General features: G+C 53.4%; 9 protein-coding genes across 9 annotated transcripts; 4 read left to right on the top strand and 5 right to left on the bottom strand.

The window, feature by feature from the left end:
* Positions 1 to 916: 916 nt before the first annotated feature.
* EsH8_V_000615 (P-loop containing nucleoside triphosphate hydrolase protein) lies at positions 917 to 1,849 on the top strand (the record flags this gene model as incomplete). The annotated part of the gene is made up of 3 exons (XM_083273131.1): positions 917 to 992; positions 1,144 to 1,173; positions 1,230 to 1,849. 3 exons carry the CDS (start codon positions 917 to 919, stop codon positions 1,847 to 1,849), a joined length of 726 nt encoding a protein of 241 aa, XP_083125846.1.
* Positions 1,850 to 1,977: 128 nt separating this feature from the next.
* EsH8_V_000614 (uncharacterized protein) lies at positions 1,978 to 4,862 on the bottom strand (the record flags this gene model as incomplete). Its single annotated transcript, XM_083273130.1, has 3 exons — positions 1,978 to 1,989; positions 2,306 to 4,123; positions 4,779 to 4,862. The coding sequence occupies 3 exons, from the start codon at positions 4,860 to 4,862 to the stop codon at positions 1,978 to 1,980; spliced, it is 1,914 nt and encodes a 637-aa protein (XP_083125845.1).
* Positions 4,863 to 6,440: 1,578 nt separating this feature from the next.
* Positions 6,441 to 7,064, bottom strand: EsH8_V_000613 (uncharacterized protein; the record flags this gene model as incomplete). Its single annotated transcript, XM_083273129.1, has 2 exons — positions 6,441 to 6,728; positions 6,990 to 7,064. 2 exons carry the CDS (start codon positions 7,062 to 7,064, stop codon positions 6,441 to 6,443), a joined length of 363 nt encoding a protein of 120 aa, XP_083125844.1.
* A 336-nt stretch (positions 7,065 to 7,400) lies between these two features.
* On the bottom strand, positions 7,401 to 9,157 carry EsH8_V_000612 (gamma-tubulin; the record flags this gene model as incomplete). Its single annotated transcript, XM_083273128.1, has 7 exons — positions 7,401 to 7,631; positions 7,684 to 8,148; positions 8,216 to 8,509; positions 8,559 to 8,741; positions 8,792 to 8,958; positions 9,048 to 9,088; positions 9,150 to 9,157. The coding sequence occupies 7 exons, from the start codon at positions 9,155 to 9,157 to the stop codon at positions 7,401 to 7,403; spliced, it is 1,389 nt and encodes a 462-aa protein (XP_083125843.1).
* Positions 9,158 to 10,811: 1,654 nt separating this feature from the next.
* On the top strand, positions 10,812 to 16,307 carry EsH8_V_000611 (uncharacterized protein; the record flags this gene model as incomplete). Its single annotated transcript, XM_083273127.1, has 2 exons — positions 10,812 to 16,246; positions 16,301 to 16,307. 2 exons carry the CDS (start codon positions 10,812 to 10,814, stop codon positions 16,305 to 16,307), a joined length of 5,442 nt encoding a protein of 1,813 aa, XP_083125842.1.
* Positions 16,308 to 16,517: 210 nt separating this feature from the next.
* On the bottom strand, positions 16,518 to 16,955 carry EsH8_V_000610 (ubiquinone biosynthesis protein COQ7-domain-containing protein; the record flags this gene model as incomplete). Its single annotated transcript, XM_083273126.1, has 1 exon — positions 16,518 to 16,955. The coding sequence occupies one exon, from the start codon at positions 16,953 to 16,955 to the stop codon at positions 16,518 to 16,520; it is 438 nt and encodes a 145-aa protein (XP_083125841.1).
* An 835-nt stretch (positions 16,956 to 17,790) lies between these two features.
* EsH8_V_000609 (uncharacterized protein) lies at positions 17,791 to 19,879 on the top strand (the record flags this gene model as incomplete). Its single annotated transcript, XM_083273125.1, has 4 exons — positions 17,791 to 17,984; positions 18,154 to 18,899; positions 18,951 to 19,087; positions 19,136 to 19,879. The coding sequence occupies 4 exons, from the start codon at positions 17,791 to 17,793 to the stop codon at positions 19,877 to 19,879; spliced, it is 1,821 nt and encodes a 606-aa protein (XP_083125840.1).
* An 816-nt stretch (positions 19,880 to 20,695) lies between these two features.
* Positions 20,696 to 22,121, top strand: EsH8_V_000608 (PLC-like phosphodiesterase; the record flags this gene model as incomplete). The annotated part of the gene is made up of 4 exons (XM_083273124.1): positions 20,696 to 20,747; positions 20,813 to 21,219; positions 21,371 to 21,475; positions 21,576 to 22,121. 4 exons carry the CDS (start codon positions 20,696 to 20,698, stop codon positions 22,119 to 22,121), a joined length of 1,110 nt encoding a protein of 369 aa, XP_083125839.1.
* A 650-nt stretch (positions 22,122 to 22,771) lies between these two features.
* EsH8_V_000607 (transcription factor domain-containing protein) lies at positions 22,772 to 25,611 on the bottom strand (the record flags this gene model as incomplete). Its single annotated transcript, XM_083273123.1, has 3 exons — positions 22,772 to 24,368; positions 24,416 to 25,013; positions 25,104 to 25,611. 3 exons carry the CDS (start codon positions 25,609 to 25,611, stop codon positions 22,772 to 22,774), a joined length of 2,703 nt encoding a protein of 900 aa, XP_083125838.1.
* Between the last annotated feature and the right edge of the window lie 599 nt (positions 25,612 to 26,210).

The following is a 26,210-nucleotide window of genomic DNA, read 5'->3' as shown; positions in this document are numbered from 1 at the left end:
AATAAGGCCCCTCTTCTTCCGAACTTCAGGACAAGACCAAGCTGCATTCAAGCAGTGAGGCGGAGAGAGTGGGGAAGAGGGAGAGGGATTAAAAAAAAAAGGTAATTAAAAAAAAAAAAAAAGGAAGCAAAATTGACTCACATCCCCATTTTGCAGCTTTGCGCGGTACGTCGCCTTGAGGTCTTGGAATTCCTCTTCCGTCTGCCAGTCTCTGGGTCTCTCCTTCGCCTTGGCCGCCGTCTCTGAAATCAGACCCTCCTCATCCGAGTCATCAATGGCGATGCTGAACAAGCCTCCGTCTTCGTCGGACATTTTTTCCCCCTTTCTTCCTTGGGTTTGAATTTTTAAATTCCTTTCTTACTGTTCTGTCGCGTTGTTGGAGGTCAAAGGGGAAGGGTTCTTGGATATCCCACGGCGAAGGTGATGTTTATTTTAGGAAAGTTCTTGCTTCACACGATTTTTCGTCCAGGGTCTGCGGGAAGTACCAAGGCTTGTCGGATTAAGTTTTGTGCTGCTACGAGTTGATTTAATCGAGTCAACTTAGTTCGGTCGGTGATCAGAATGTGCCCAAACCCACACGTCCGGTGTTCTTCGTCGTACACTTAAAGCTCTGGGTCTCCGGTTCGCCGATAAAATCGCTTTTTCCCCCCTCTCTGTCATTGCCCCCGTAGACCGCTGTGAGCCGAGAGCTATGCATCTAAAAGAATATCAAAAAATTTGCAGCAAGTCCTGCCGAATGATTCTCCATAAAAAGATGACATCAAGCCGCATGGCGGGGTTAGCGGGGCCCGTTGCACCGAGCGGGCCGTAGCTCAAGCTCCCTCCGACCCCGTGAATCTAGTTGACCTCTACAACGTCATGCATCCTGCCCATATTTCACAATAGCATCTACCGAAAAAAAATCCCGGTATAAATAATGGAGGAACAGGTAGCAAGACTGACGGAAAAGGCCTGGGAGAAATTCCAGAGCACTCCGCCTGACCAACGCCTTCGTGAGTGTCCCTCGTGCGATCGCGAAGCTGTCACGCGAGCATCTTGAAGCTGTCTCTTTCCCCAACAAGCTTCCCGGTGGCCACCCTGCAAAAGTATCGATTCGTTTCATTTTATAAATCATTATACAATAAATCTAACAGCGGCCCGTAGTAATCGGAGTATCCGGCATCCCAGGCTCAGGTACACCGTCCCCCTTCCCCTCAAACCGCCCACTTCCCCCCTCTAACGTAGTCCAGGCAAAACAACCCTCTCGCAAATCGTAACAACCCGCTTAAACAATCGCAACGCAACTATCAACCCCTCAAATCCCTCCCACGCAACCCCCGTTGCAGCTTTTGTGCCTATGGACGGCTACCACCTAACTCGCGCCCAACTCTCCGCAATGCCTGATCCCGAGACCGCCCATGCTCGACGCGGCGCAGCCTTCACGTTTGATGGTCCAGCCTTTCATAAGCTCGTTACATCCCTCCGCGAACCATTAAGGGCCGACTCGTCCCCAATATACGCCCCGAGCTTCGACCACGCCGTAAAGGATCCCAAGGAGCGTGACATCGCTGTTCAACCCCACCACCGCATCGTTGTCTTTGAAGGCCTTTATCTAACTCTCGATAAGCCGCCATGGAACGACGCTGCTAGGCTCATGGATGAGCTATGGTTCGTTGATGTCGATTTTGAGGTGGCTAGGAAGCGGTTGGTCGGCAGGCACGTCAAAGCCGGGATTGCTAAGGATGAGGAGGAGGCGGATAAGAGGGCCAGGGAAAACGATCTCGTTAACGGGAGGGAAATTGTCGACTTCCGCTTACAGGTCAATGAAGTTGTTGTTAGTCGGGAGGATGATGAGTGGGTTCACGAATGAAAACGAATATACTAACAACCCACCTAGCTAATCGGCAAACTCTACCGTGAGTAAACTGTCTTGGTCGGTGGCATGGTTCTTCTTTGATGATTTCACTCGAGCAGCTGAAGAACATGCTTGGAAACCTACTACTTGTGCTCCTATGTAGCAGTAACTGCAGCCATCGTCCAGCTTTCTTCGGCTTCTCTCATAGAAGCCCTCAATCGGCGGACTCAAGTCGCAAGGTTTCTCGAGTAAATCAGTCGACCGATGACATCCCTTGAGGAGACATTCCTCTGCAATTTCCAGCCCCAGTGTACTAATGCAAGCCTCATACCCATCTTCCATATTTCATGCCTGCATCATGAGATTTCCGGCGTCTCGAGATCACCGGGGCGTGCTTCCAGTAAAGCTTCCTGCATGTTTCGCTCCGGTATGACCGGTAGCAAAAATTGAACTCTCCAGGCCACGACGTACGCGAGGTTGTGCCGGATTAGAACGAGATACCCGGTCCAGAACTTGCGGTTGAAACACCTGGGCAGTAGGCGAATATACTCTGCCGGTGTGATGACCATTGAAATCAGTCACCTGGTGGACAACTGGTGATCCTTGACCAGGAAATCTCTCCGGTCCATCATACGGGCCGCTATGGCTTATATGGTAGGTTACGGTCACGGCGTGAACGATCCCAGCTGGGGGATAGTGCTGCATCCCAGCGAGCATAGGCTGGGGGTGCATCTGATGCCCACATGCCATCTGGGGTGAAAGTAAGTGGGGCGGCAGGGAAATCTGAGGCGGATGAATCTGCGGCGTTGACATCTGATGTGGCATTTCATGGCCGCCGTGGGCATGGTTCCCAAAAAGCGGGTTGACATGGATCGCAGGAGTCGTAGCGTGTATTGGCTGCGCAGGCCCCTCTGTTACCATGGCACTAGACGATGTCGATTCGATAGGAACTTCCTGCCGCTCCATCATAGTAGCATCACCCGTTTGAGTTTTAATGTCGACGCGCGCGGTCGTGCTATTCTCCATGCTCCGAGATTTTTGATCAATGACGACAGGCAAAGGATGTATGGTCTTCGACGCTGGGTCAAATGCAATCGCAGAATCGGTTGAAGCGTTGGATAATGCAACTGTGTCATGTGACTTGATTGTTGAAACAGAGACACTGGGCTCGCCCACTGGTTTGTTCTTCGCAAGATCATTGTCAATCTTGATGTTGATGTCCACATTCTCCGAGCTTGTGGTATAAATTGCAGCATCGGCCACGGCCTGGGTGCCGACCCTGTTCTTGGCCGAATGTTCCTTGCTCAAGGGCTCAGCGCTGGCAGTGGCCTTTTTCTCGTGCTTGACTGCCTCAGATAAGCCAGGCATTGAGACCTGAGAGCCAACTTCGGTCTTCATCCGGAGTTTCTTAGCTGCCGCAAGCCCTCCAACGGGTTTACCAATATCCCGAGTTGGCTGTGAGACCGATGACGACGTGTTCTTCTGATAGTCTCTCATGTGAGGCGGCAATCTACAGTGTCCTCTGTATTTCTCGAGCGGTATCTTGACGTTCTCGATGCCGGGAGGAGTCTCAGCCGCAGATCGTCGCTCAAGCAACTCTTCTGGCGAGTACTGAACCCGCGGCGAGCGGTCTGCCTTGTACATGTCGGCGCCCTTGACCTTATCGAGGGAGAGCTTTTTGAAGACATCCTCCCCATTGTCCTCCCTGTCGATGGACCTTTTGTTGCTCTCGGCCTCCACTGCCTTTTTGTTCTCAGTCATCATTTGGGACATCTTCTCGGTCTTAGTTGAAGCCTCTGTTTCTTCCTTCAACTGTGGAGCGTTGGCGGAAGACTCGACAGACGCTATCACAGGGGACTCGATTCGATGTAGCTTCTTCTGGGTCTTGTCGGTCTCAGCTGGAGGGACAGATTCGCTGTTGGCGATTTTATCTGCAGCGGCCATGTTGTTGAGATATCCCATGACTCTCTGAAGTAACTCCGCACGACTCCGAAATTCAGTTGCTGTTTCCACATCATCGAATTTGAGACTGTAACGAGCATCCGTTGAGCCTGCGTCAGGCGAAGTGAATCTTATGACGCATATATGGTTTTTCTGGATGTCAAGAACGTAGTTCTTCATGCTGTGGCTCTTGGAGAACAACTCGGGATGCGTCATGATGAACATAGGGTTGCCGCTCCCATCATCTGAAGAGCTGATGATCTTGAGATCAATCAGAACCCCGCAATCTTTGCCCTTTTCGGGAATCCACGTTCTGCAAGAACCATTCCAGTAGAGGGTAGCAGCATTCTCACACTTATTAGATTCAAGAACTGGAGCGCGTGCTTCCTCTTTTACCTGAGAAGGAAGAGAAACTTCGTTCGTGACTTGATTCAAGATGTGGTCGGAGTTCATCTTTGTTCTCAGGTGAGGAGGCAAAGGCTTCTTGATACTGCTTGCCAAATCACTGTGGCCAGCTCCAAGGGATGTGGCTTTCTGTTGTATAACAGGTGACTCACTTGTATTCAGGTTAGTAATTGGAGAGGAAAGATAATGAACCTCAACGCCTGAGGGGGTGGCGGGGATATCTTACTTGCGACGACGAGATGCCGTGTAGTGTTTAGATGGACCAGCGGTTGGTCTGTAAATACTCGGACCCCCCAAATCATCGAGGTCTCGGACAGCCATCGCCTCTACATCATCCAGACCATGTTGTGCCATGGCTATACTTGTGGGTCAAACGGGTTTCTGAATAGAATATCTAAGATAACCAACCTCGATAGCCCTCAAGAGCCTCTGTTCGCTCCGTGATGACGGGAGCACGGCGGGGGGGTTGCGGAATGTATCGCGCGTTATGGGTATGATCAAGGGGCAATTCGTTAATGCGGATAGTACCCAGATCGCTCTTTTCGAGGTTAGATACCTCGTAATGGAAAGTACTCTGCCTGTTAAGGAGCAGACTTACCATCATTGCGCGCTTGATTAAGTCATCCACGCTCAACGGACCTTGGTTTTGGGCCTCGATGGCTTGGACACGGAACTTCGGCATTCTGTCTGCACGTCGCTCGGAATTGGTGCCCCAAGAACCCATTTTGCGGCTACGTCGTATTCAAAGGGGGAGATCACCCTTGGCTTTTTAATCGGAGATCTTGTGTGATCTGAATTTGAAAAGGCGTTCAAGTAAAAATATGAAGGGTTGATGAAGTGAGCAATGGTATTTGGGGATGTTGGTTGTTGGGTAAGCTACCTACCAACAGAAGATGAAGAAGAGGTGTTGTGGGGAGCTGGAAGGAAAGGAAGAAGGAAAGAAAGAGGAGTGGAAGGAAGAAAATGGCGAGGCGATAAACTCTCGCAGAGCAGATCCGGCAGGTGTAAGTGACGATCCTGCCTTCTGCTTTCGCACTTACTTGTAACGAAAGCCTTGCACCTGTTCGCTGTGGTATTTTCTGTCCGAATTATGTCAGAGTCGGGGGGTCGGCTGGAAAAATGGAAAGTGAAACACGTGGAAGATAATGATTGCGTTTGTTATGATGTAGATTGGAAGGAATGGGTATCGGTGGAAGAAGGAATCGAGTTGGGATGAAGTAGGCAAATGCTGATTAGCAACAGGCGCGAAAATGGATGGAAAAAAGGCACGGTGCCAAACTTCCGTCAGTCCATTCCTGTAAGTAGTTGGTGCTTCGAGACTCTGTAGAAGGTACAAGGTGTGGACGTCGCGGTGCTCCGAGCAGATTTTAGAGAAAAGTTCACCCTGGAGGAAGAGGCTCAAATTGCCAAAACGCGATATTACTGCCTTTGCCTTGCGGCAAGACCTTCACGGCTGCTGTGAGTGATTCCTTCAAGCAACCCCTGTTTACTAACTACAGCAAGTGCGTATAAAGGACACCAGATAATTGTTAATGATGCTACGCCAAACTATCGAAATATCCATGATGATTGTATGTTGAATGTTGTTGATTCGGTTTATTTCAATTTTAACTCTTATCTCATGGGCATTTTTTATTTCGAGTTACGAAGTGGAAGTCCTCCAGGCTGTTTTCAATGTGATGAATAATCCAGGAGCATAGAAGAATGTAGCTCCATCTAGAGCATAGTTATGAAGACAGACCCATAGTCCCTCAGGGCTACAGGCTTGTTTACTTGTATTTAACAAGAACAAAACCTTGATATGCTGGAAGACATATTTTCGAGTGAAGTTATCCCAGCACATAGTTTGGATCTACAGTTGAGGCGAAAAGTAGAAGTGAGCAGGGAACTGCTTCGAGTTAACAGCCCATCACCAAATTTGTAACTCTCTTTGAATGGATAGATGCTGTGACTTCATTGAATGATATGGAGATGCGTAGTAGTAAGGTAAAGGCGGTGATAATCCACTGACAGTGGGTACATATTGAGCGACGTGGTGTAGTACTTAGTGAGCCATGATATATCACTAAAACTGTCTCCCCTGAAACCCTGAGGGACTGTGTCAAAATGCTTTAGTGCACTACTGTTTGTAAGTGTGAGTTTCGTCACATTGCTTCAGAGAAGAACAAAATGGATGTTAAAAAGGCCATCTTAGCCCATCGTCATTAAATCATGTCATGACAAGCCCTCTAATAGTACAAATATTCCAAAATTTCCACGTTTATCGCGCAGCAGCGTCCTTGGGGGGTCCGCTCAAGTTATCCTTCCCTTGACGTCCGACATTGCTCAAGTCCTCGTTAGCCTTGGAAGCAGGTTCTCTCAGGCCAGAGGTAGCGCCAGTGTCTCTGCCAATGGGTGCCTCAGCATTGCCTCCGCTGCCGACATTGACCTTGGTGGCGTCGGCGGACTGCCAGTCGGAGGCGACGGGGGGCTGCTCAGGGAGAGGGAGGTTGGATTGGACCTGGTTGATCTTGTCGGCCTTGGATTGGGTCATTTTGGCGGTTGGTAGCTAGAGACAATATGGGTTAGCACCCGGTTGCTACTGGCTGGGAACGCTTTCCCCTGGCCTGTCTAGCATGCATGGGACTTACTGTGATTGGTTTGTCGTTGGGAACTTTAAAAGTTGAAAAATATTCAGTTGTGTTAATCTTGGAGACTGTTTGTTCGTCTTTTTGATGCGTGGTGTGATGGAGGATAAAATGCCACTTGGTTGAGCTTCTACAGAGGTCTTATAGACAATCTGGAAGCTGAGCAGGAGAGCTCGTCTGACGCTGACGTCAATGACGTCAAGCAGGTGCAATTGCGGCTCTTTGCGGGGAACCAGTGGAGAACCACTGACGTTCATCGACGATTTCGCGGCAAGTGGAGAACTCTAACGGCAAATTGGCGATCAATGACACAAACCGCTCAGGAGCAAATGCTCCAGATGCTTCCAGAGGGCGAAGGTCAATGCAGTGTCCATGAAAAGTTTCCTCATTTAGATGCAGATTTACTGAGGGGTTGGTCTGGAGGGGTTTGTTCGTATTCTTGTCAGTCCCTGAACGCCAAAGTCCCAGCAAGCCAGCTAGGTTCCGATCCCATTTCCCGATGTGCAGATGCCGCCTTGACCAAATCGACCTTTGATGCACCACTAATATCTTCAGCGTTGTCACCCCCTCTCTGCTACTGTATCTTTTTAAACTTATGCCATCCGCTTGTCCGTTTCGGCAGAAGTGGCTTTATCTCCCGTGTCGGGATTCAGGTAATCAGAATCCTCTGCTGCCTCGTACTCTTGAATCAAGTCTGACACAACCTCCCGAGCCTCATCGAATTCGTCCAGATTCTCGGCAAATGGGGCAGTCTTCTTGTACCCCTCCATGAAGGCATTGCGCTTCCGCATGCCATCGTATTGCCTCAGAATCCTCTTGAATAGCTACATGGTTGTTAGCGATTGTCTTGCGGAACCAAGATGGGTATAAACTCACAGTTGCAATGCTTGTGTGGTTTGCCAGCATCAACCCGCTGACACGGTGGGCCATTGGGATATAGGGGCTCCGCTTTGTCAACGCCACTTGGATGCTGGCTGGGCCCCAGGGAATAAATGTCGCCAGTCTTCGTTCCCGGATTCTCAGCAAACTCTTGTGGACGTCTGTCGGGTCCACTTCACCCTGGATGACGTTCAGAATGGAAATATAACAGCTCTTCTTCCCTGGTTGGGTCGAAACCATGCGGTTTTTGGGCTGTAGTAGTCTCCGCATGACGTCTAGTACTGTAGTCTTGCGCACTGTCTTGGCCTGCTCGACTTGGTCGCCCGTGAATGGCGTGTATGCTGTCATCAAGAAGTGGCAGCGGGGAGTGGGAATCAGTGAGGCCAAGATGCTGACCAGATCGTTGTGCATATATCCAGGATATCTGAGGGTTGTTGTGCTCGCGGACATGACAGTTGAGACCTAATAGACCAGGTTAATGGGGGTGTCCCTAGTAGCAAGACATGGCCAATATGGCCGCACAACTCACAAGTTGGTTTGTTTGGGCAAAAGAAGGCTCTTGAACGTGTAGACGATCGGCCGCAATGCGTGATAGGGCCCCGTTGTCCAGCACAACAACCGAATCGGCGTTCTGTGTCAGTCTTCTCATGGCAAGAACACTGTTATAAGGATGGACAACGACATCTCCGGCATTTGTGGTGTCGGGGAACACCGAGTATGTCTGGATGATCTTCTTGGGAAATCGATCGTTGAGTCGCTCAAGGAGAAAGGAGCCAAGGCCTGATCCAGTACCACCTGCTATTGAGTGCAGCATCATAAAGCCCTGCCGAGGGTCAGCAACATCAGGGGTATTCAGGGAATGGTCCGCATACTTCGAGCGAGTCACTTCCATCTGCCTCTCGATCAATCATCTCCATGATATCTTCATAGACAACCTCGCCAGTCTGATAACCGTCACCCCAGTTGTTGGCCGCGCCGACTCCATTCTTGCCAACGTAAAAGTTCTCGGGGTTGTAAATGTTCTTGTAGGGTCCCGTTTGAATACCGTTGATGACCTATATCACTTTAGCAAGACAGCGCGCCTCCGCCACGCCAGACCACTTACTCTGGGCTCTAGATCGACCAGGATAGCTCGCGGGATGTATCTAGTGTCGTCGCTCTGGTAGTAGAATACGTCTTTGCGGTCACCGCCTTCGGTCGCAAAGTCCTCGAGATTTCCGTCCTGGTTGATGCCGTGCTCCTGGCAAAGCTGTTGCCAGAACTGGCTTCCAACTGCATTATGTCAGCTTCAACGCCAACGACTCGCTTCTCGTTCGAGGTTTGCCTGACGGGCTCGGTGTGAACATGGTGGGGTAACTGACTGCTGTTGCCGCATTGGCCAGCCTGGACTGTGATGATTTCCCTGTAGACATCTCGTCAGGAGGACAACTACAGAAGAACTCTGAGGGTTGCGTGCGACATACCTCGGCATTTTGTGGTATGGCGGCGGGGCTTTGACGGCGTTGGGCTTGTAGGCATACTCAGTGACCTTTAGCAGTTAACTGGTGATGTTTGACGCGACTCTAAATGCTTATCGATAAGGGATACGCGAGACGCGTCGTGATTGGGCCTAGGTCAGGGGACCGCCCCAAGACAGGGCCACGAGGGCCGACCTCGACTTCCGCCCCATGAAAGGCGACCTAAGCCACTTCCCAGAGATTCAATGGACAAATCTCCATTTCTTTCATCCACGGTGAAACAGCCCACGCGGACTAGTCGGGGACGATCTCTGACCTCTGTTAATTGGCTACGCCTTGTCGAAATTGGCACAGCAACAGCGGTCTCCCTCGGCGGCCTCTCTCTCTATCCGACGCCGGCTCTATCTTAACCCCCGTACGGTTGGGGGGAGGGGGGGATTCAAACTGCCCAGGCAGGCCAGGTACAGATAGTAAGGCACTTGATGGAAATCTCGGATACCTGACCATGCATTTTCGTCAACCTCACCAAAGCACATGATTAAGCACCGCTATTCCAACGTGGTTCCACGTCTCAGATCTATCCGAACCCCTATTGAGGGCCCCCCCCCCCACGGTAGGCCATGCTTTGCCCGGAAAGTCGTATGTATAATAGAAGCACCGATCCATAATTGCGGGATTTGCGTCGTCTGTAATTGGGGTCATTTCGAGCTCGCACAACAGTTGAACTTTGGGTTTGGATGCAATCTGGGCAGGAAGGGGCCCCTGTAGAGCTCATGTTCCTTCGCAGCTGCACCTCGGCTCCCTCACGCGTACATATGAACATGAGATCGGGACATCCCAAAGCCTAAAAACCCGATGCCACTCGTGGTCTTTTGGACCGTGAAGCTCCATTGGCCTTTCTTGTCAAGTCCCCATCAGCTGCACCGCGCCCAAATAGTGAAGTAGCCACTGAAGATTGGGCGTGACATTGGACTAGTACGCCCCCGGAGGGTGCCGCTGGTCACCCCCTTGCTCCCTAATTGCGCCCCATTGGCGCCCATTGGCTCGGAGCCAAAAGGCAATTAAGCCTCTCTATCCACTAACCTTGCAACTTGGCTGGGGATTTGCAGGCCGTCACAAGGATCACTGGTCCTGGACCCTCCCTTCCCTTTCACTGCACCCCATCGCCCTCCCTGTTCCCCAGCTACCCAGGCCCTTACCAGGTCCTCGACGATACCACAACTGCAATACTTATCGATCTTCTCTCAACCCTGCAACTTGCAGAAGCACCTCAGCTTAACAACCCTTTCGGCGCAGCCGCATTTTGATGGTCTCCTGCCAAACCTTTCGGCTAGGTTTCTCAGCAGCTATTCTATCAACTTGCAGGTGCCGGCAATTTACCACCAGTGCCGTTGGTGTCTCGCTTTAGCTTCTCTCCCTCACCCGAACACACGATTGCCTCGTCCACCATCTCAAACACCAAACAAGCCCCACGACCCGTTCTTCCGAACCCAAGCCCAACCTTGTGTTGGGTTACTGTCTCTGACATTACGACGACAAGCAAGCCATGCTTGAAGCGTTCTTGCCATTTTCCGACCTTAATCGCACCTTGCCTTGCATACCCAATACTGACCCGAATCTCGACCTTCTCTCGATTCATCCTTTCCTTATTACACACACCCCGTCACCATGACGGAACCGAGACGAGATGAATCCATCTCTCCAATGACAAGAAACACTCAAGCCGCGTTGCCTACCTTCGCAAGCTCGCCGGACCTATCTGCCCCTCCAGCTCCTCCGCCAAAAGATGCCCCTCCGGCTCCTCCTCCGAAGGACCTCCCGTTACCAAGAGAGCCCACCGATACCTCGATCGATAGCACGGTTGAAGCACGAGACTATATCAATGGAGGAGCTCCCCACGACAGCGTGTCGCCCGTCCAGAATGGCAAGCGACCTGCACATTTGACCCTCAATACATCCGAAAGCCCACGTTTAAACCCAGGTGGCTTACCAATGATGCCTGAAGACGACACCTACTCCCCTGAGCCAGCTTCGCCGACCGATCGCCGGAGCGTGCAATTTGCTAGGACAGACCAAGTTCTGGAGGCTCCGGCCACCCACTCGCGGCAGCCGTCATGGGAAGATGGCGGGAAATCAATTGGTTCGGCCTTCATATCCAAATTGAAGCAGCTTACTGGCTCTAGTAGCTTGCAAACTCTCAAAACAAGCAGTTCGGGCAACTTAAACGATAACGGCACGCCTCCGTCCATGGGTGGCTCGCCTACTGCCGGGCAATATAGGTCCAGGATACCCCATACGCTTGAGGAAGATGGAGGCAGCGATGCAGATGCGGATGTTGAAGAGACGGCCGATGAAGGAGCTGCCTCGGATGCCGTTAAGCCCAAGAAAAAAAGGAGAATGCGCCGTTCGAAGAAGAGTCAAATGTCGGTCCCAAGCACACCAAACCTGCGACATCTACCGGGCCCCGACTCACCTGTTGGCTACGGCCGGATGGGATTGCGAAGGCGCTTGAGCATGCCAGACCATCCTGAACAGCAACACGGCATGTCTGAGGGCGAAGGACGAGACCAGCTTGTAGGCCCTTCATGGATGCGCTCTCATAGGACTCGCGATGGGGATGGCACTGATAGCCCCGGTGGCAGAAGGACGGGCCACATGCGTCGCATTACTGTACTCGGAGGCGGTGGAGTTTCGGACGGGGACGCCATGGCGCCCAAGAGACCCTTTTTTGGCAGCGAGAGAGCGTCAACGTGGAAATACGTCAAGAACACGCTGAAGCTTCTTAGGCAGAAGAAGGAGGACCGTTTTGATTTTGCCAAGTCAGCTGAGCTTATGGCAGAGTTGCGAGCTGGAGCGCCGGCCGTTCTCATGCTGGCTAGCATGATCCAAAGGGATGAGCACGGAAACAAGCGCATCCCGGTACTCCTAGAACAAGTGCGCCTACGTATTACCGACAGTCAACCCGAGTCCGATGACGACAGCGAGCGACATTGGGTCTTCACGATGGACCTCGAATATGGCAGCGGCCCAAGCCGCATGAAATGGACCATTATCAGAACACTCAAGGACATCTACAATCTGCATGTGCGATACAAGCTTGCAATGAGCAACGATAAGTACTTGCACGGGCGCGCTGATGTGGGTGCCCGACCTAAAATGCCCAAATTCCCTTGGGGCGCCTTCCCCTATCTACGCAGCGCTCGCAACAAGGACGACAGCGAGGAAGAAGACGGAGCAAGCATCCGAGGCGATGAAATAGCCGAAGCCGTTACCGCTGCCGAAGGTACTGCCAACGAAGGCACCGCTGGAGAGGGAACTGCCAGTGAATGGGAAGGTCGTGGCCCGGCTTTTAGGAAGAAGTCCCGTCTCGGCATGCTTGGTATGCGTAGGAAGTCGACCGGCTTCACCGAACCTGGAGACTCAGGCGGAGAGAATCAAGCCGAGCTGATCCAGGCACGAAAGCGGTACTTTGAACGACAAAGAAGAGTGCTTGAGAAGTATTTGCAGGACATGATCCGGTGGTTAATGTTCCGTGCAGACAGCAACCGTCTTTGCAAGTTTCTGGAGCTGTCCGCCCTCGGTGTGCGCTTGGCTGCCGAGGGCAGTTATCACGGCAAGGAGTGCTACCTGCACATCCAGTCTTCAAAAGGCATGGACTTTCGTCGAGTTTTGACACCAAAGAAGGTCATTGCCCGCCACAGCCGCAAATGGTTTCTAGTACGGTCTAGTTACATCGTTTGTGTGGAATCGCCTGAGAAGATGAACGTCTATGATGTTTACCTGGTGGACTCCCAATTTCGCATAATTTCCAAGAGAAGCACGTTGAAACAGCTGTCCAAGGGCAAGGCGAAGTCCGAGGAGAAAGAAATCGACCTGACAGAAGAGGCTGACGTCGAGAAGCATCACACCTTGACACTTCACACCGCCGAGCGAAAAGTCAAGCTGTTCTCGAGGAACCAGCACATATTGAAGCAATTCGAGGATTCGATTGCGGAAATGCTCAAGCAAACCAAATGGCACGACCTCAACCGTTTTGATAGTTTTGCTCCTGTCCGAACCGGTGTTTTTGCGCAGTGGCTAGTCGACGGCAGAGACTATATGTGGAACGTATCCCGCGCAATCAGCATGGCTCGCGATGTCATTTACATCCATGACTGGTGGCTTACTCCGGAACTTTACATGCGGCGCCCCGCGGCTATTAGCCAGAAGTGGCGTCTGGATCGTCTCTTGCAGCGAAAGGCACGAGAGGGTGTCAAGATTTTTGTCATTGTCTACCGCAACGTGGAAGCTGCCATCCCTATCGATTCAGAGTACACCAAGTACTCTCTCCTGAATCTTCACCCCAACATCTTTGTCCAGCGGTCTCCCAACCAGTTCAAGAAGAATCAATTCTTCTTTGCTCACCACGAAAAGCTTTGCATTGTTGACCATGATGTGGCTTTTGTTGGCGGCATTGATCTGTGTTTCGGCCGTTGGGACTGCCCCCAGCACCCAATCACAGATGATAAGCCAACGGGTTTCGAGCACAGTGAGCAACCAAAGGATGCTGAACATTGCCAACTTTTCCCCGGCAAGGACTACTCAAACCCTCGAGTCCAGGACTTCTTCAAACTTGATGAACCGTACGAAGAGATGTACGACAGAAGCAAGGTTCCCAGGATGCCGTGGCACGACATTGCTATGCAGGTCGTAGGACAACCGGCCAGAGACCTGACAAGACATTTTGTCCAACGATGGAACTACGTCAAGAGGGGCAGGAAGACAACACGTCCCTTGCCGTTCTTGCTCCCGCCTCCCGATGTCAAGATGGCAGAGCTTGACGCCCTTGGACTGACCGGTACTTGTGAGGTACAGATCTTGAGGTCCTCTGCCAACTGGTCTCTGGGAATTGAGCACACAGAATGCAGCATCCAAAATGCCTATGTCAAGATGATAGAAGACTCGGATCACTTTGTTTACATTGAAAACCAGTTCTTCATCACGAGCACTGAAGCTTTCAACACCAAGATCGTCAACCGCATCGGTGATGCACTGGTCGAGCGTATCATCAGGGCTCATGAGAACGACGAAGACTGGAAGGCTTGCATTGTCATTCCTCTCATGCCGGGATTCCAGAATACCGTCGATGAGCAGGAAGGCACCAGTGTCCGACTCATTCTCCAGTGCCAGTACCGCAGTATCTGTCGTGGTGATGGATCTATCTTTGCACGACTTCGTGCCGCTGGCATCGAGCCAGAGGATTACATTCAGTTTTACAGTCTGCGACAATGGGGTAAGATTGGCGCCAGAAACGTCCTGGTTACAGAACAGCTTTACATCCACGCCAAATGCATCATCGTGGATGATCGGGTGGCGCTCATTGGATCCGCCAATATTAATGAGCGATCAATGCTTGGAAGCCGTGACTCTGAGCTCGCTGCTGTTGTTCGCGACACTGATATGATCTGGTCCACGATGGCTGGCCGGCCTTATCGGGTCGGACGATTTGCGCACACTTTGCGACTCCGTCTTATGCGGGAACACCTCGGATTAGATGTGGACGAGATTTTGGAGGAGGAAAGACAGGCTGAGCTAGACCGCCAAGCGGAGTACGAGGCAGAGATGGACCAGATTTACGCAGAAGAGGCGGAGTCAGCGCCTGTTGCTAGCTCAAGTGGGCAGCAGGCAGGCGAGAAACCGACCAAACCAGTGCTGTCAGGCCAAGGTACCAGCTTCAATCACGATGCCATCGTGGACCAAGACGAAGTTGAAGCGGATACGTCGTCGACGTCTTCATCGTCGAAGGGCAAAGAGCGTGATGACCGCGTTGCCGAAAACGAAACACATGTTTTGGACATTGCTGGTTACGGCAAAGACAATTGGAGGGATGCAGCCAACCTTGGACTTGACCAAGGACGAGACTCTGTCATTGTTAATGGCCGCGAGGTCCTTGTTCACGGTATGCTGCCGGGCAAGGGCACTTTGGAATCGCCGATGCAACCGCACGAGCGCAGAGCCTCCGCCGATCACCATGCGGAAGAAGAAGGCGGCGTTAGCAATGACGCCCTGCCGCCCATCCCTGCTCTAAACCGTCGGACGACGGACCAGCTCGGTCTGCCTCGCACAGCAGGACTTCCGACCCTGCCTGCTGTGGACGACACTGACATTGGTGGCCCCCCCGTTCATCTGGATCAGAACGGTCAACCGACCAATGGACCGTTGCATCCTCTAGCTGCCGACATCAGAACCGCGCATATCGATAAGGATTGTATGCGCGACCCCGTCAACTCGTCATTCTTCGATGATATTTGGAACAGAGTTGCAGAGAACAACACCAAACTTTACCGTCGCGTCTTCAGGTGCATGCCTGATTCGGAAGTGCTCACTTGGCCTGATTACCGCGAGGCCGTGTCTTACACAGAGCGTTTCAAAGAGAGTCTAGAAGGAAAGATGAACAGCGACGAAGCAGAACCTAACTTGAATCGCCACCAATCTCCCGTCGCTGGCGGTGGTGCCGGTGTGGGCGCCCCAGGCCCTGGTGCGGTTGCTAAGGCAGCCGCCGAGAAGGTGGAAGAAAACCTACATATCAGGTCTGATCACTTGTCTCACCCTAAGATCATTGTGCCCGGAGACGATGACCAAGAGCCAAACGAGAAGAGTGAACTGCCAGGCTCCAGCGGGTTCAATCTGAGTACAGATACGGAAAAGGCGGTCGCTTCTCGACGTCCACAAGATGCCCCATCGCCTATTCTTCCTGCTGGAGATGTACCGTTCCCGGCCTTCGAGTCAGGGCCTGTTCCCGATGCCAACATGCTGGAACCGGCAAGAGAGAAGAGCAGGGAAAGAAGAACAACGTTCTCTCCTCTGGAGAAGCCACCGTCAAGAGACGTCAGCGTCCCAGCTCAGCAAGCCCAAGGATCGGTTAGACGCCGCCGACGGGCCACTACTAAGGGCAGTCGGCGCGGCATGCCGCCCGAAGAGGTTCTCCCGAGAGCTGAGGCGGAGGAGCTGCTCAGCATGATCCAGGGTCATGTTGTCAACTTCCCCTATGATTGGCTACTTACCGAAGAGCAGAATGGAAACTGGGGCTTCCAGGTGGACGGCGTCGCGCCTCTACAAATCTAGTAAGTGTTCAGCGCTATCTTTGCACATGACATGTTGCTAATTACCCATTGTAGCAACTAGGTGTTATACAAAATCCAGAACGGTATTATCGACCTAGTGGACAAAGCTTCACTGTATGGCTGAATCATTGCATGAGACATTTATGCACAGGGTGGAGTCGGGAGGCGGCATTTTGGCGTCATGGGGTTCTTCTGTTGCATTGCTTCTTTTCGTACGGCTTCGGCCCCTGTTATTACATGTACTGTACACATTCTTACACTACATCCTTTATTACATCTTTTCGCTCACCCAGATCGCGCCTCTGCAACCTGCCCGGATTACACCGGTGAGTAGCCAGTGCGGCTCTGCTTTCTTGGCATCATGCTCGACCGCGTGGTCCAGATGCTCCAACTCCTCGTCCCGAATCCGCCGCAGTGTCTTGATGAGGTCGGTGAACTCAGGGCCAACATCGTAACCCTCGGCCTCCCAATCGTTGACCATCTCAAGAAGAGTCCGAATCTGATTATTGTAGTGATCCCCGATCTCCGTCTCGACAGCCTCCGTGCACGCCATTGCTGCCTCCCGGCCCATAACTGCCGTGCTCCAACCCAAACCAGTTGACAGGACCTGCCAAAGAGGGTAAAGCACGGTCGGGCGCACGCGGTGCTTGTGTATAAGAGCATTGAACGTATTGAGATGTCCCTCTTCCTGCTCATACATATGCGCCATCAGCGGTCGAAGGTGAGGGTGTCGGTTGACAATTGGCGGAGTTTGGGCTGTATAAATTCGGGTAGCGGCCAATTCTCCAGCTTGGTTCACTCGAAGCTAGCTACTGTCAATATATGAACACCAGTGGAAATTTGAATCGAAGCTTACTGCTGAGGAGAGAAATTCCCGCTGCTCCTGGGTCAGAGGCTTGCGGCGCGGAGGCGCTGCTGCGCTTGTCGCTTCGGCCTGTGCAGCAGTTGTGGTGGACAACTGTCTGCGCGAGATGCAAAGAGCTGGCGCATGCGCATTGCGCGCCGTGAGCCTCGCAAGACTGCTGCAAGGTCTCAAAAATGATCGTGCCGACGCCATTTTATTTGAAGGTGAGCAGACCCCTACTCGGAGCACAAACTCGGCCGAAGGCTAATGAAGATATCAATGACATCGAATGATTTGACCCGGCGGATGCCGAGGCAGCTGCGCGTGTTGATTGGTTGACGTCACTCCAGATCGGATGAGAAAAGCCCGATTCTCCGATGACCCACTAGGCTGCAGCTGAATGACATAATATTGGCCAATCAAAGACGTGCTCTCGACGACAATGTCCAAGGCTGTGAATAGGAGCCAGACTTTCAAGTTCTTATTCCAACTACCAGATCATCGCCATTGACCCTCTGCCGACTGCACGTTCTTTCATACCAATTGAGCTCACGCTGCCAACATTTAGGCTACTTTATTTAATTGTATTTGTTTTCACATCGATAGCTAGTCGCGTAGACGACCGTTCAGTCGCGATCCCTCGATCCGCCTAGCGCAGGCACCCGCAGTCCCCTATTCGATTGCCTGCCCGTAATTCACCATGGCCGACATAGATGACGAGCTTTTGGCCCTTGCGGGTGGTGGCGAGTCCTCTGATGAGGAGGAGGTGATGTCGGAGGCGGAGAGCATGGCGCAATCCGCATCACCTCCCCCCAAGGCAGCTGTGAAGAAGCCCGAGGCGAAGAAAGTAAAAAAGCGCGCTGGGGGAGACGACTCAGAGGAGGAAGGCGAGGCGTAAGTTCCTTCCCAAATCAACTTCATTCCGGCGCATTTCGATCTTCACCCCGCGCTTTCAGCTACTCAGGGCCTCGTCTTTACATATCGATGCGCCTTCGCAGTCGCGCGCAATTTTCGCCTCACATCACTTATTTCTGCCATTCGCGTCGCTAACCATGCTACTCAGCTCTTCAGTACCCGGTAGCCCGAACTCGATTGGATCCGCCGCAATGGATGAGTCCGACTCCGAAGCCGAGCCGCACAGGGCGACGCACGATGACGATGAAGAAGACAAGTATCCAGTCGACGGCATGTTTAGGAGTCTTGCCGAGAAGGAGCAGGTCATGGCGATGCGTGAAGTCGAAAGGGAGTCGCTGCTTGCAGAACGGCAAGCCGAGATCGAACGCCACCGACAGAACCGCATGCTGCGCCAGCTGGTCAGCAAACAGGAGAACGAGGAGAAGAAGCAAAAGTTGAAGAAGCGCAGCGCCGATGCTGCCGACCTCGAGGACGGCTCGCGCAAGACGTCACGGCCGCGCACCGATGGGAAGACATCCGCAATAGATACTCTGCGTCGCGCACGTGCGGAAAAGAGCGACCGCGCGCGTCGCCGCGAGGAGGATCGCCAGAAGGGAAACCATTCGCCGCACGACGACTACAGGGACCAGGATAGTGACGAGGGAGGTGACTGGGAAGAGCGCGACCGCCGCCGTCACCATAAGTCGCGCTCGCCCGAGGAAGAGATTGTCGCGCGCGAGTTGCCGCCTCCCGATATTCGTGATTTTGAGCGCATTCGCGTTGGAAAGAGTCGATTCGCCGAGTATTGTTTCAACCCGAGCTTCGAGATGGCCATTGTTGGATGCTATGTCCGCATCAGTATCGGTCCAGACCCCAAGACGGGCCAAGACGAGTATCGCATGGCGCGCATTCAATGTGAGTACGGTACTGTCACGTTGCAAGGCGAAAGACTCTGACCTAGTATAGCCATCACTGTTGGCAAGCCATATGCCATGACTGGTCCTGGTGGCTCCTTTGTCACCGATCAGTATGTTTTGGCGGCTCATGGCAAGGCGGAAAGGCCATTCCCTTTCATCTTCTTGTCAGATCGGCCATTTACCGATGTAGGTCGGTTCCATGTAATTGATGATCTGTGAGACTGACTGGCGCAGCGCGAATATAATCGATACGAAAAGGTCATGCAATCCGAGGGACTTAGTCTACCCAAGAAGCAGGTCCTTCTTAACAAGATTGACGATATCAACGCGCTTATCAACCATCATCTCACCACGACAGAGATTGACGAGCGCATCCAGCGCAAGAGCGCTCTCCGCAAGAAGTTTGATCCCAAGGTCCGCGAGCGTCTCGCTCAGGATATTGATGTTGCACGAGCTCAAGGGAACACAAGAAAAGCGGAGGATTTGCAAGAACAACTTGACGACCTGAAGACGAATGTCCTTGCTTTCAAGACGAGCCTCAGCGACTCGACGTCCAAGCCGAGTGTGACGTCTCAGCAGGATCGTTTGGCAGACATCAACCGCCAGCGCCGACTGGAGAACGCCCAAAACGTGAGAAAGGCGCAGCTCAAGGAGAAGGCCGAGGCGCGCAAGCTGGATGCAGCCCTCGAGAGAGGCGAGGACATCAAGAACGATTTGTCACGGCGGTTGAGGACCAAGGCCAAGTTCGTCCACAACGCTGACGACGTTAAGAAGACATCGACAAACGGCAGCAATGCCGGCACCCCTGCAAACGGGACGCCCAAGCTTGGGGCTCAGGAAAAGTCCCTACTGCCCAATCTGGCTAAATTGCAGGCCGCGAACCAGGAGAAGAAGGGCATCCCGACAATTCACAAGCCGCTTATGGATGATGACATTATCGGAGCTTTGGACCTCGACATTGATGTCGAGATCGACTAGAGGATTGGGAACAGAAGGAAACACGGCAAGGCACCATGGTTCCTGCAGGGGGGTGGGGGGTTACGTTTAGGCTTGAACATTTCGCTATAAAATGGACAGGGGGCCTACAGAAGCATCACTAGGCCAGCCAACGCAATGGTTGTAGATTAGAAAAAGAATTCTGCGGAATAAGCGAAGCATTTTTGATACGAGGAGCAGATAAAAATGAATCAGGCGGCCCAAGACTCGTCATCCATACTGCCGGTTCGTGTGATCGATCTATCCCTGCCGATTCCAGTGGTACGGAAGCTGCGGTGCGCCACTTCACAGTCGCCCACCGCGGGGTCGGACTTAAGATGGAGCCCCGTGCCAACGTGTTGGGAGCATGTATGTCTGCGGGGCAAAGATGCGCCAGCTCCATCGGGGCGCATTGGCTTCTGCACGTGGGACGGCATCACCGCATCCAGCGCTCCGAGGCACGGTAGGGGCAGGAGGTGGTATGTCGTCAATGCCACAAGCCCGCCCCCCGCCGTCGGCCATCAATCACCCCACGACCGCGTGCGGCTACGGGTTACGAGTCGACCGAAGAAGCCGGGCCGCGCAGGTCTACTCTCTGCCTGTCACCTTCCCAGTCCGCTGTCATCCATGAGAATGCCACCCTCGTCTTCTTGATTCGCGTCTCTGCTATTCATTCTAGGTTTGATGCGACAGCGCCGGCCGTTGAGATTTACATTCCCTAGCCAGCTGGCTGTCCGATATCGACGGCAAGCTTTCATCAGCTGCGAAGCCTCACTACACCACAGAGCATCATCAGCGCCGGCGCCAGTAGTCGCAGCCATGGCTTCGGAGACGAAACCCCTCCTCGAGGACGAGGCCCTCATCCCACCCGGTAAGCCTCCCTTCCCACCCCGTCTCTTTACAAGTCTGGACCCGGCGCTGACCAAACCTCAATAGCGCCGTTTGCCCGCTCTCTCGCCCTCGCCTCGTCGTCCCCCTCCTCCTCCTCCTCCTCCTCCACTCCAAAGCGCCTCCCGCAAGCGATAGCCCACAGGGGCTTCAAATCCCTATACCCAGAAAACACCATCCTGGCCTTCCGCGCCGCCCTGAAGGCTGGCGCGCACGCCCTGGAGACGGATCTGCACTTGTCGCAGGATGGCGTCGTGGTGCTCTCGCACGACGGGAACCTGAAAAGGTGCTTCGGGGTCGACAAGAAGATCAACGAGTGCGATTGGGAGTACCTGGAGACGCTGGAGACGGTCAGGGAGCCGAGGCAGAAGATGCCGCGGCTGGAGGACCTGTTGGGTTTCCTCAGCGAGGGCGAGGAAGGCAGGGAGGCGGTTTGGGTCCTGCTTGATATCAAGGTGAGCCGATTCTCTTCTTCTTCTTTTTTTTTGTTACCCGGCGCCCTCTGCAGTGATAGGGTCTGGCGTCGGGAGGTGTCTAAATGAGGACGGAGAAGTCGAGCGTTTGAGATGAAGAATGTGAGCGAGAAGCTGATGCCGTGAGACACAGACCGACGACCCGCCGGCGGAACTGCTCAGCCGCGTAGCCCAAGTCCTGGCCAAGACGCCGGGCCCCGTGCCGTGGAACAAGAGGATAGTACTCGGTTGCTGGAATGTAAGTGGCTATATCCCACTCCCCCCTCCCCCTCCGAATAAAAAGGAAGAAAATAAAACGGGTCAATAAAAAGAAAGGGAGGGAACTGACCGCGCAACAGAAACCTTATATAAACCACGTCCAAACCCACCTGCCCACCTACCCCATATCCCTGATCTCCTGGTCCCCCATCTACGCCCGCAAGTTCCTCTCGTCTTCGCAGCCGAACCTATCCTTCAACATGTTCCAAAAGTCCCTTGTCGGGCCCGTGGGCAAGCGCTTCGTCCGCAAGCTGAAGAAGGAGGACAGGAAGCTGTTCGTCTGGACCGTCAACGACGAGGAGTGGATGGAGTGGAGCATCGGCGCCGAGGTGGACGGCGTCATCACCGACGACCCCGAGCTGTTCCTCGAGGTTTGCCGGCGATGGGAGGGCGGCGGTGGAGACGCCCCGGTCGCCCGCTCCTTGTCGCCCGAGGAGGAGACTGCCAGGGTTGCCAGGAGGGCGGGGAGGGTGCGGGACGGGACGTGGAAGAGGACGCTGAAGCTGTACCTCGAAGTCGTGGGCGTGCAGATCCTCGTCCATGTGTTCACGCCGATATTGATGCTCGTCGCGCGGTTCGGCGTCGTGGGGCCAGGGCCCAAGATGACAAAGGCGCTGAAGTTGTGAGAAAAGGGGGGGGCAGACGGGTGGATAGACAGAGGACGATGTGAGGGATAGACCAGAGCGATAGCACATATAAATAACATGTTCTGGGGTGGGAGGAGACACGTGTAGCAACTACAGAGAGAGCCCTGGCGGATATGCGGGCGCTTACTGCAGTTGCCGAATAGATATCCTGGAGAGGAGGATGATGACGCCCACTTTATTACATTATTACCACACTGCTATTAGAGTAAACGTTACAGGAAATCGAAGCAAGATAGAAATCCGTGGGGCTGTCGTCTGTCACTAGAAATCACAAGTATTTTTGACCAGAAAACCATGTGGATCGTGTGGATATGTTGCTTCTCCTCGCCTCCCCCTGACGCAAGAAACCAACATTCGTCGTGAAAAAGGCATAGCACATGCTACTACGGCAGTTTTCATTCGCTACATCAACAATCATTAAGATAATCATAGAGACTTGAATTTTCGTCGGTCCGCTCCCTGAGACCTAAAATCGAATAAAATTGATATCCATAACCAAAACTTGCTTATCCCATCCATCTGAGCCATCACGGGTCATTGCAATATGCTCATAAAACCCAGTATCCATTCCACCCCCAAAAAAAGGTGTTTTGTACAACAAAAAGTCGTCGCTCGCTGCCTGTTTCATTTCATAGCCCATAATTACCATCAAGCCCGTCCAAAAACAACCCTTCGTTGCCACTATTCGCACTACACGACGCCAGCAACGCGTTGCGATACTCCAAGCTGCTGACGCTCATGTTCAGATCACTAGTCAAATCCTCGCCGGAACTCAGACTCTCCTCACTGACGCTCAGCACGCTTTGCGGCGGCGCAGGGTTCGCCCCGAAATCGCCAATGTTGAAGTTGGCCAGGTCCCACGAGTCGGGACTCCAGCTGTCGAGGTTCGTCGACGCCGGGGTCTCGCTCATCGTCGGCAGGCCGCCGCCACCGCCGTAGATGGCGTCATAAACGTTGTTCAGGCCTCCATCCATCGAGCCCAGCAAGGCTTCCCATTCGGTTGTTGACACACCAGAGACCTTTTGTGGTTGCTGTTGCTGCTGCTGCTGCTGCTGCTGCTGGGAGTACAAGTTTTGGTGCGCTGCGGCAAGGATGTGTTGATGTAGACGTGCCGACGTTGGCGATGGAGGCGATGAACCGTTGGGCGTAGTGCTCAGAGAGAGGTAATCGAGGTTCTGTTTCGCTGATGCACGGACGCGGCTGGTGATCTGGGACATGGACAGTCGATGGTCGCGGCGAGGGGCCATGTCTTGCTGTTGCAGGTTGTCGAACGAGGGCTTGGAACGAGATCGGTACAGTTCTGGGCGGTTGTGGGTGCTAGGCATCGTCATGCGACGCATCCTCTCCTGTTGCTGGATGAGATCACTCTCGCTGGCAGCCGCACCCGGCAGACGGCCAAGGGTCTGCTGAGGCGACTTCTTCTTGGGTGCTGGGGCAGGCGGCGAAGACCGTTGCGGCGCCGGCATGGATGATTCGGGGCTCTGTTGTGGCGGGGTGGGCAGGTTTGCCTCGTCGAGGCGGATAAGCATGCCGGCCACGCGCTTGAGATCGAAGGAGCCAGGGGCCTTGGCTTTTGTGAGTATGTTGATAACGGCATTAACCAGACGCTCAACATCCTTCAGCATCATGCTTTCCTGTTTCAGGTCAAAGCTCTGATACAGCAGGGTCATGCCGCAGAGCACCAGGGTATCTGTCTTGTTGAGGCAGAAGGAGAACGTCATGTTGCGCTCTTCAAGCAACTGGATGATTTGAACAATGTGCTTGCTTGACTCGCCAATCGTGAGCAGCGCAGGCGCGGCCTTGTGGCCGAGCGAGGAACCGACCGCAGGGCGATAAATGAGTATCCGGGTGTAGTAGTAGGCGAGAGCTAGCAAGGGGGAGCGGCTTCCGGTGACGTCGGTCGAAGGCTTATCTTGCTTGAAGGTTAGCTTGAGGTGAGCCGGCAGCGACTCGCACCACTCGTCAAGCTCAGCCTCCATGGAAGACATTTGTTGCAACGACAGCTCGTGGGATGTGGCGGCGGGATAGTTCTTTTCCATGACCTTGGCCAGAATGCGGCAGCAGCGAAAGAGTGCGAGTGCGCTCGACAGACGGGTGTATTCGCCAGGGAGAGTCGGCTGGAAGCCTTTCTCGGTCACATACTCATCGTCGGTGTCTGACGGATATTCGGTGTGGATCTCATCCTCCTTGAGCAATTTAGGCAGGCCAAGGATGGCTCCAGAGAAGCTGCAATCGTTAGTCAAAGTTTCATGCCGAGATTTGAGAATACTCACCAGTCCAAGGTGTAAAGCGTCCAAAAGACCTTCTTACGTGTCTCAATGGTGAGCGCACCAAACGAGAAGCGCTTCTGGCTCTGGTGCAAACCGAGACGGTGAGACAGGCCGACAGCAATTCCCTTGTAGTGCTGGAGGCGCTTGTAATCCGCTCTAACAATGCAGTAGAGCAGGGCCAACTCAAGGCACTGTAGAGTGGCCATGGTGTTCTCCATTAGGACTGCTTCGACGGCCCGTTGCCATTGCTGTTCGCAGGCCGCAATCTGTTCAAGGTCGGCCTGGTCGTTGCCGAGTGCCGCGATGCCAAAGACAAGGTAGAGCTGGGCAATCTTATGGTTGTTCTTAACCTTTTCCGGGTCGGACACAAACTCCTCGTAAATGTGCAAGAAAGTGGGCTTGTGTAGGACGGGGAATAAAGGGGCCCATTCCTGGAAGAATACGTTGACGCAGCGGTCTGAGAACAGGCGCGGCGGCACTCTCAGAGACTGGTCTGGTGACTTTGGCGTCAGGGGGTGGCAGCCCTGGATGTGCAGGAACGCCTCTGGGTTGAAGTCTGAGCATGACTTGCCGTTTTCTTGCATCTTACGCTTAAATGACTCTATTTCTGATGATTAGCAAACGGCTCACTCAGAAGTACAGGGATACGGAGTGTTGAAATGGGGGAGGGGGGAAGAGAGGTTGTACGAACCGATGAAGGCACGGCCGCTTGAGGGACCCATAAAGTATGAGTCTGAGTTCTCGACGCCGAGCAGCAACGGCGACGCCTGCACGCGGAAAGTGTCCTCCTTTAACGGCGTCCCAGCGTCCTTCCTACCCTCCGCCGACAATGCCGGCGAGTGTGCCGATGCTGCGACCGAGGGGCTGCGGTGTGCTGTGTGGCTGTGGTTCCCATGCATCCTCGATAACATGTCAATCTTCTCGTCCTTCTCATCCAGCAGGTCCTTGAGCTCCCTCACTTCGTTTTCGAGCTGGCGCACACGCTCCTCAAGAGACTCGGTGTATCCGCGCGGGAAGGCACGGCGGCTCAGCTTGTCGCTGGTGCGGCACTCGAAGCCGACGTTGGCGCATTGCGAGCAGGTTGGCCTGATTCCGTCGCAGCGGATCTTCTTACTCCGACACCGGTCACAGGCTTGGGCTATCCGGCTCTGGGAGCTGGTGCCTACCTTGATGACCTTCATAGGCAGGATTCCAGGCATGATGTCTCCCTCTTCTTTGTACAATTGGTAGTTTTGTTCCGTTTTCTTTGCAAACTGGTGGATCTACTGAATCGGCCTCGGAGGCTTCGGCCGGGATTCCTTTTTTCCTTTCCCTCTTTTCTCCTTCGTTTGTTTCGTGGGCTCGTTCAGGTATGATGAGCGGGGCGCCGGGGATCAACCATTCGCATACAAATAACGTCGTCGTCAAGTAACCAAGGTGTTCGCGGTAGTCGTCGCAGCAGTTTGCAGGTAGATGGTATCTTTAGTCACTAAACAGCAGTAGGTCCGTGAGAACCCCAAGTCTTCCAGATAATAACCAAAAGCGCGATATGGCGAGAAAAAAAGCAGCCAAAGGGGAAGAGTGGAGATGGTCGGCCTGCAACTCGGAAGCAGCGGGCAAGTAGGCAAGTGGAGGAACTGGAGATAGTGAGTCGACGTCGGAGTCGGGGTGTGCGTGAGGGAAAAAGGGAAAGAAGAAGTGGAAGATGGTCGTGGAAGAGGATGTGAGACTGTGGAGTTCCTATGGTGGGAATGGAGGAGACCAAAAAAGCGACCCCGTGGACGGGAGGTGGACGGGGACCGGGGAGGGCTGGAAACTT

The sequence above is a fragment of the Colletotrichum jinshuiense genome, chromosome 5 (genome assembly GCF_051148585.1).
Source record: "Colletotrichum jinshuiense chromosome 5, complete sequence".
Lineage (NCBI taxonomy): Eukaryota > Fungi > Ascomycota > Sordariomycetes > Glomerellales > Glomerellaceae > Colletotrichum > Colletotrichum jinshuiense.
Note: the sequence above shows the minus strand (reverse complement) of the source record. Positions and strands in the feature narration are given on the sequence as shown.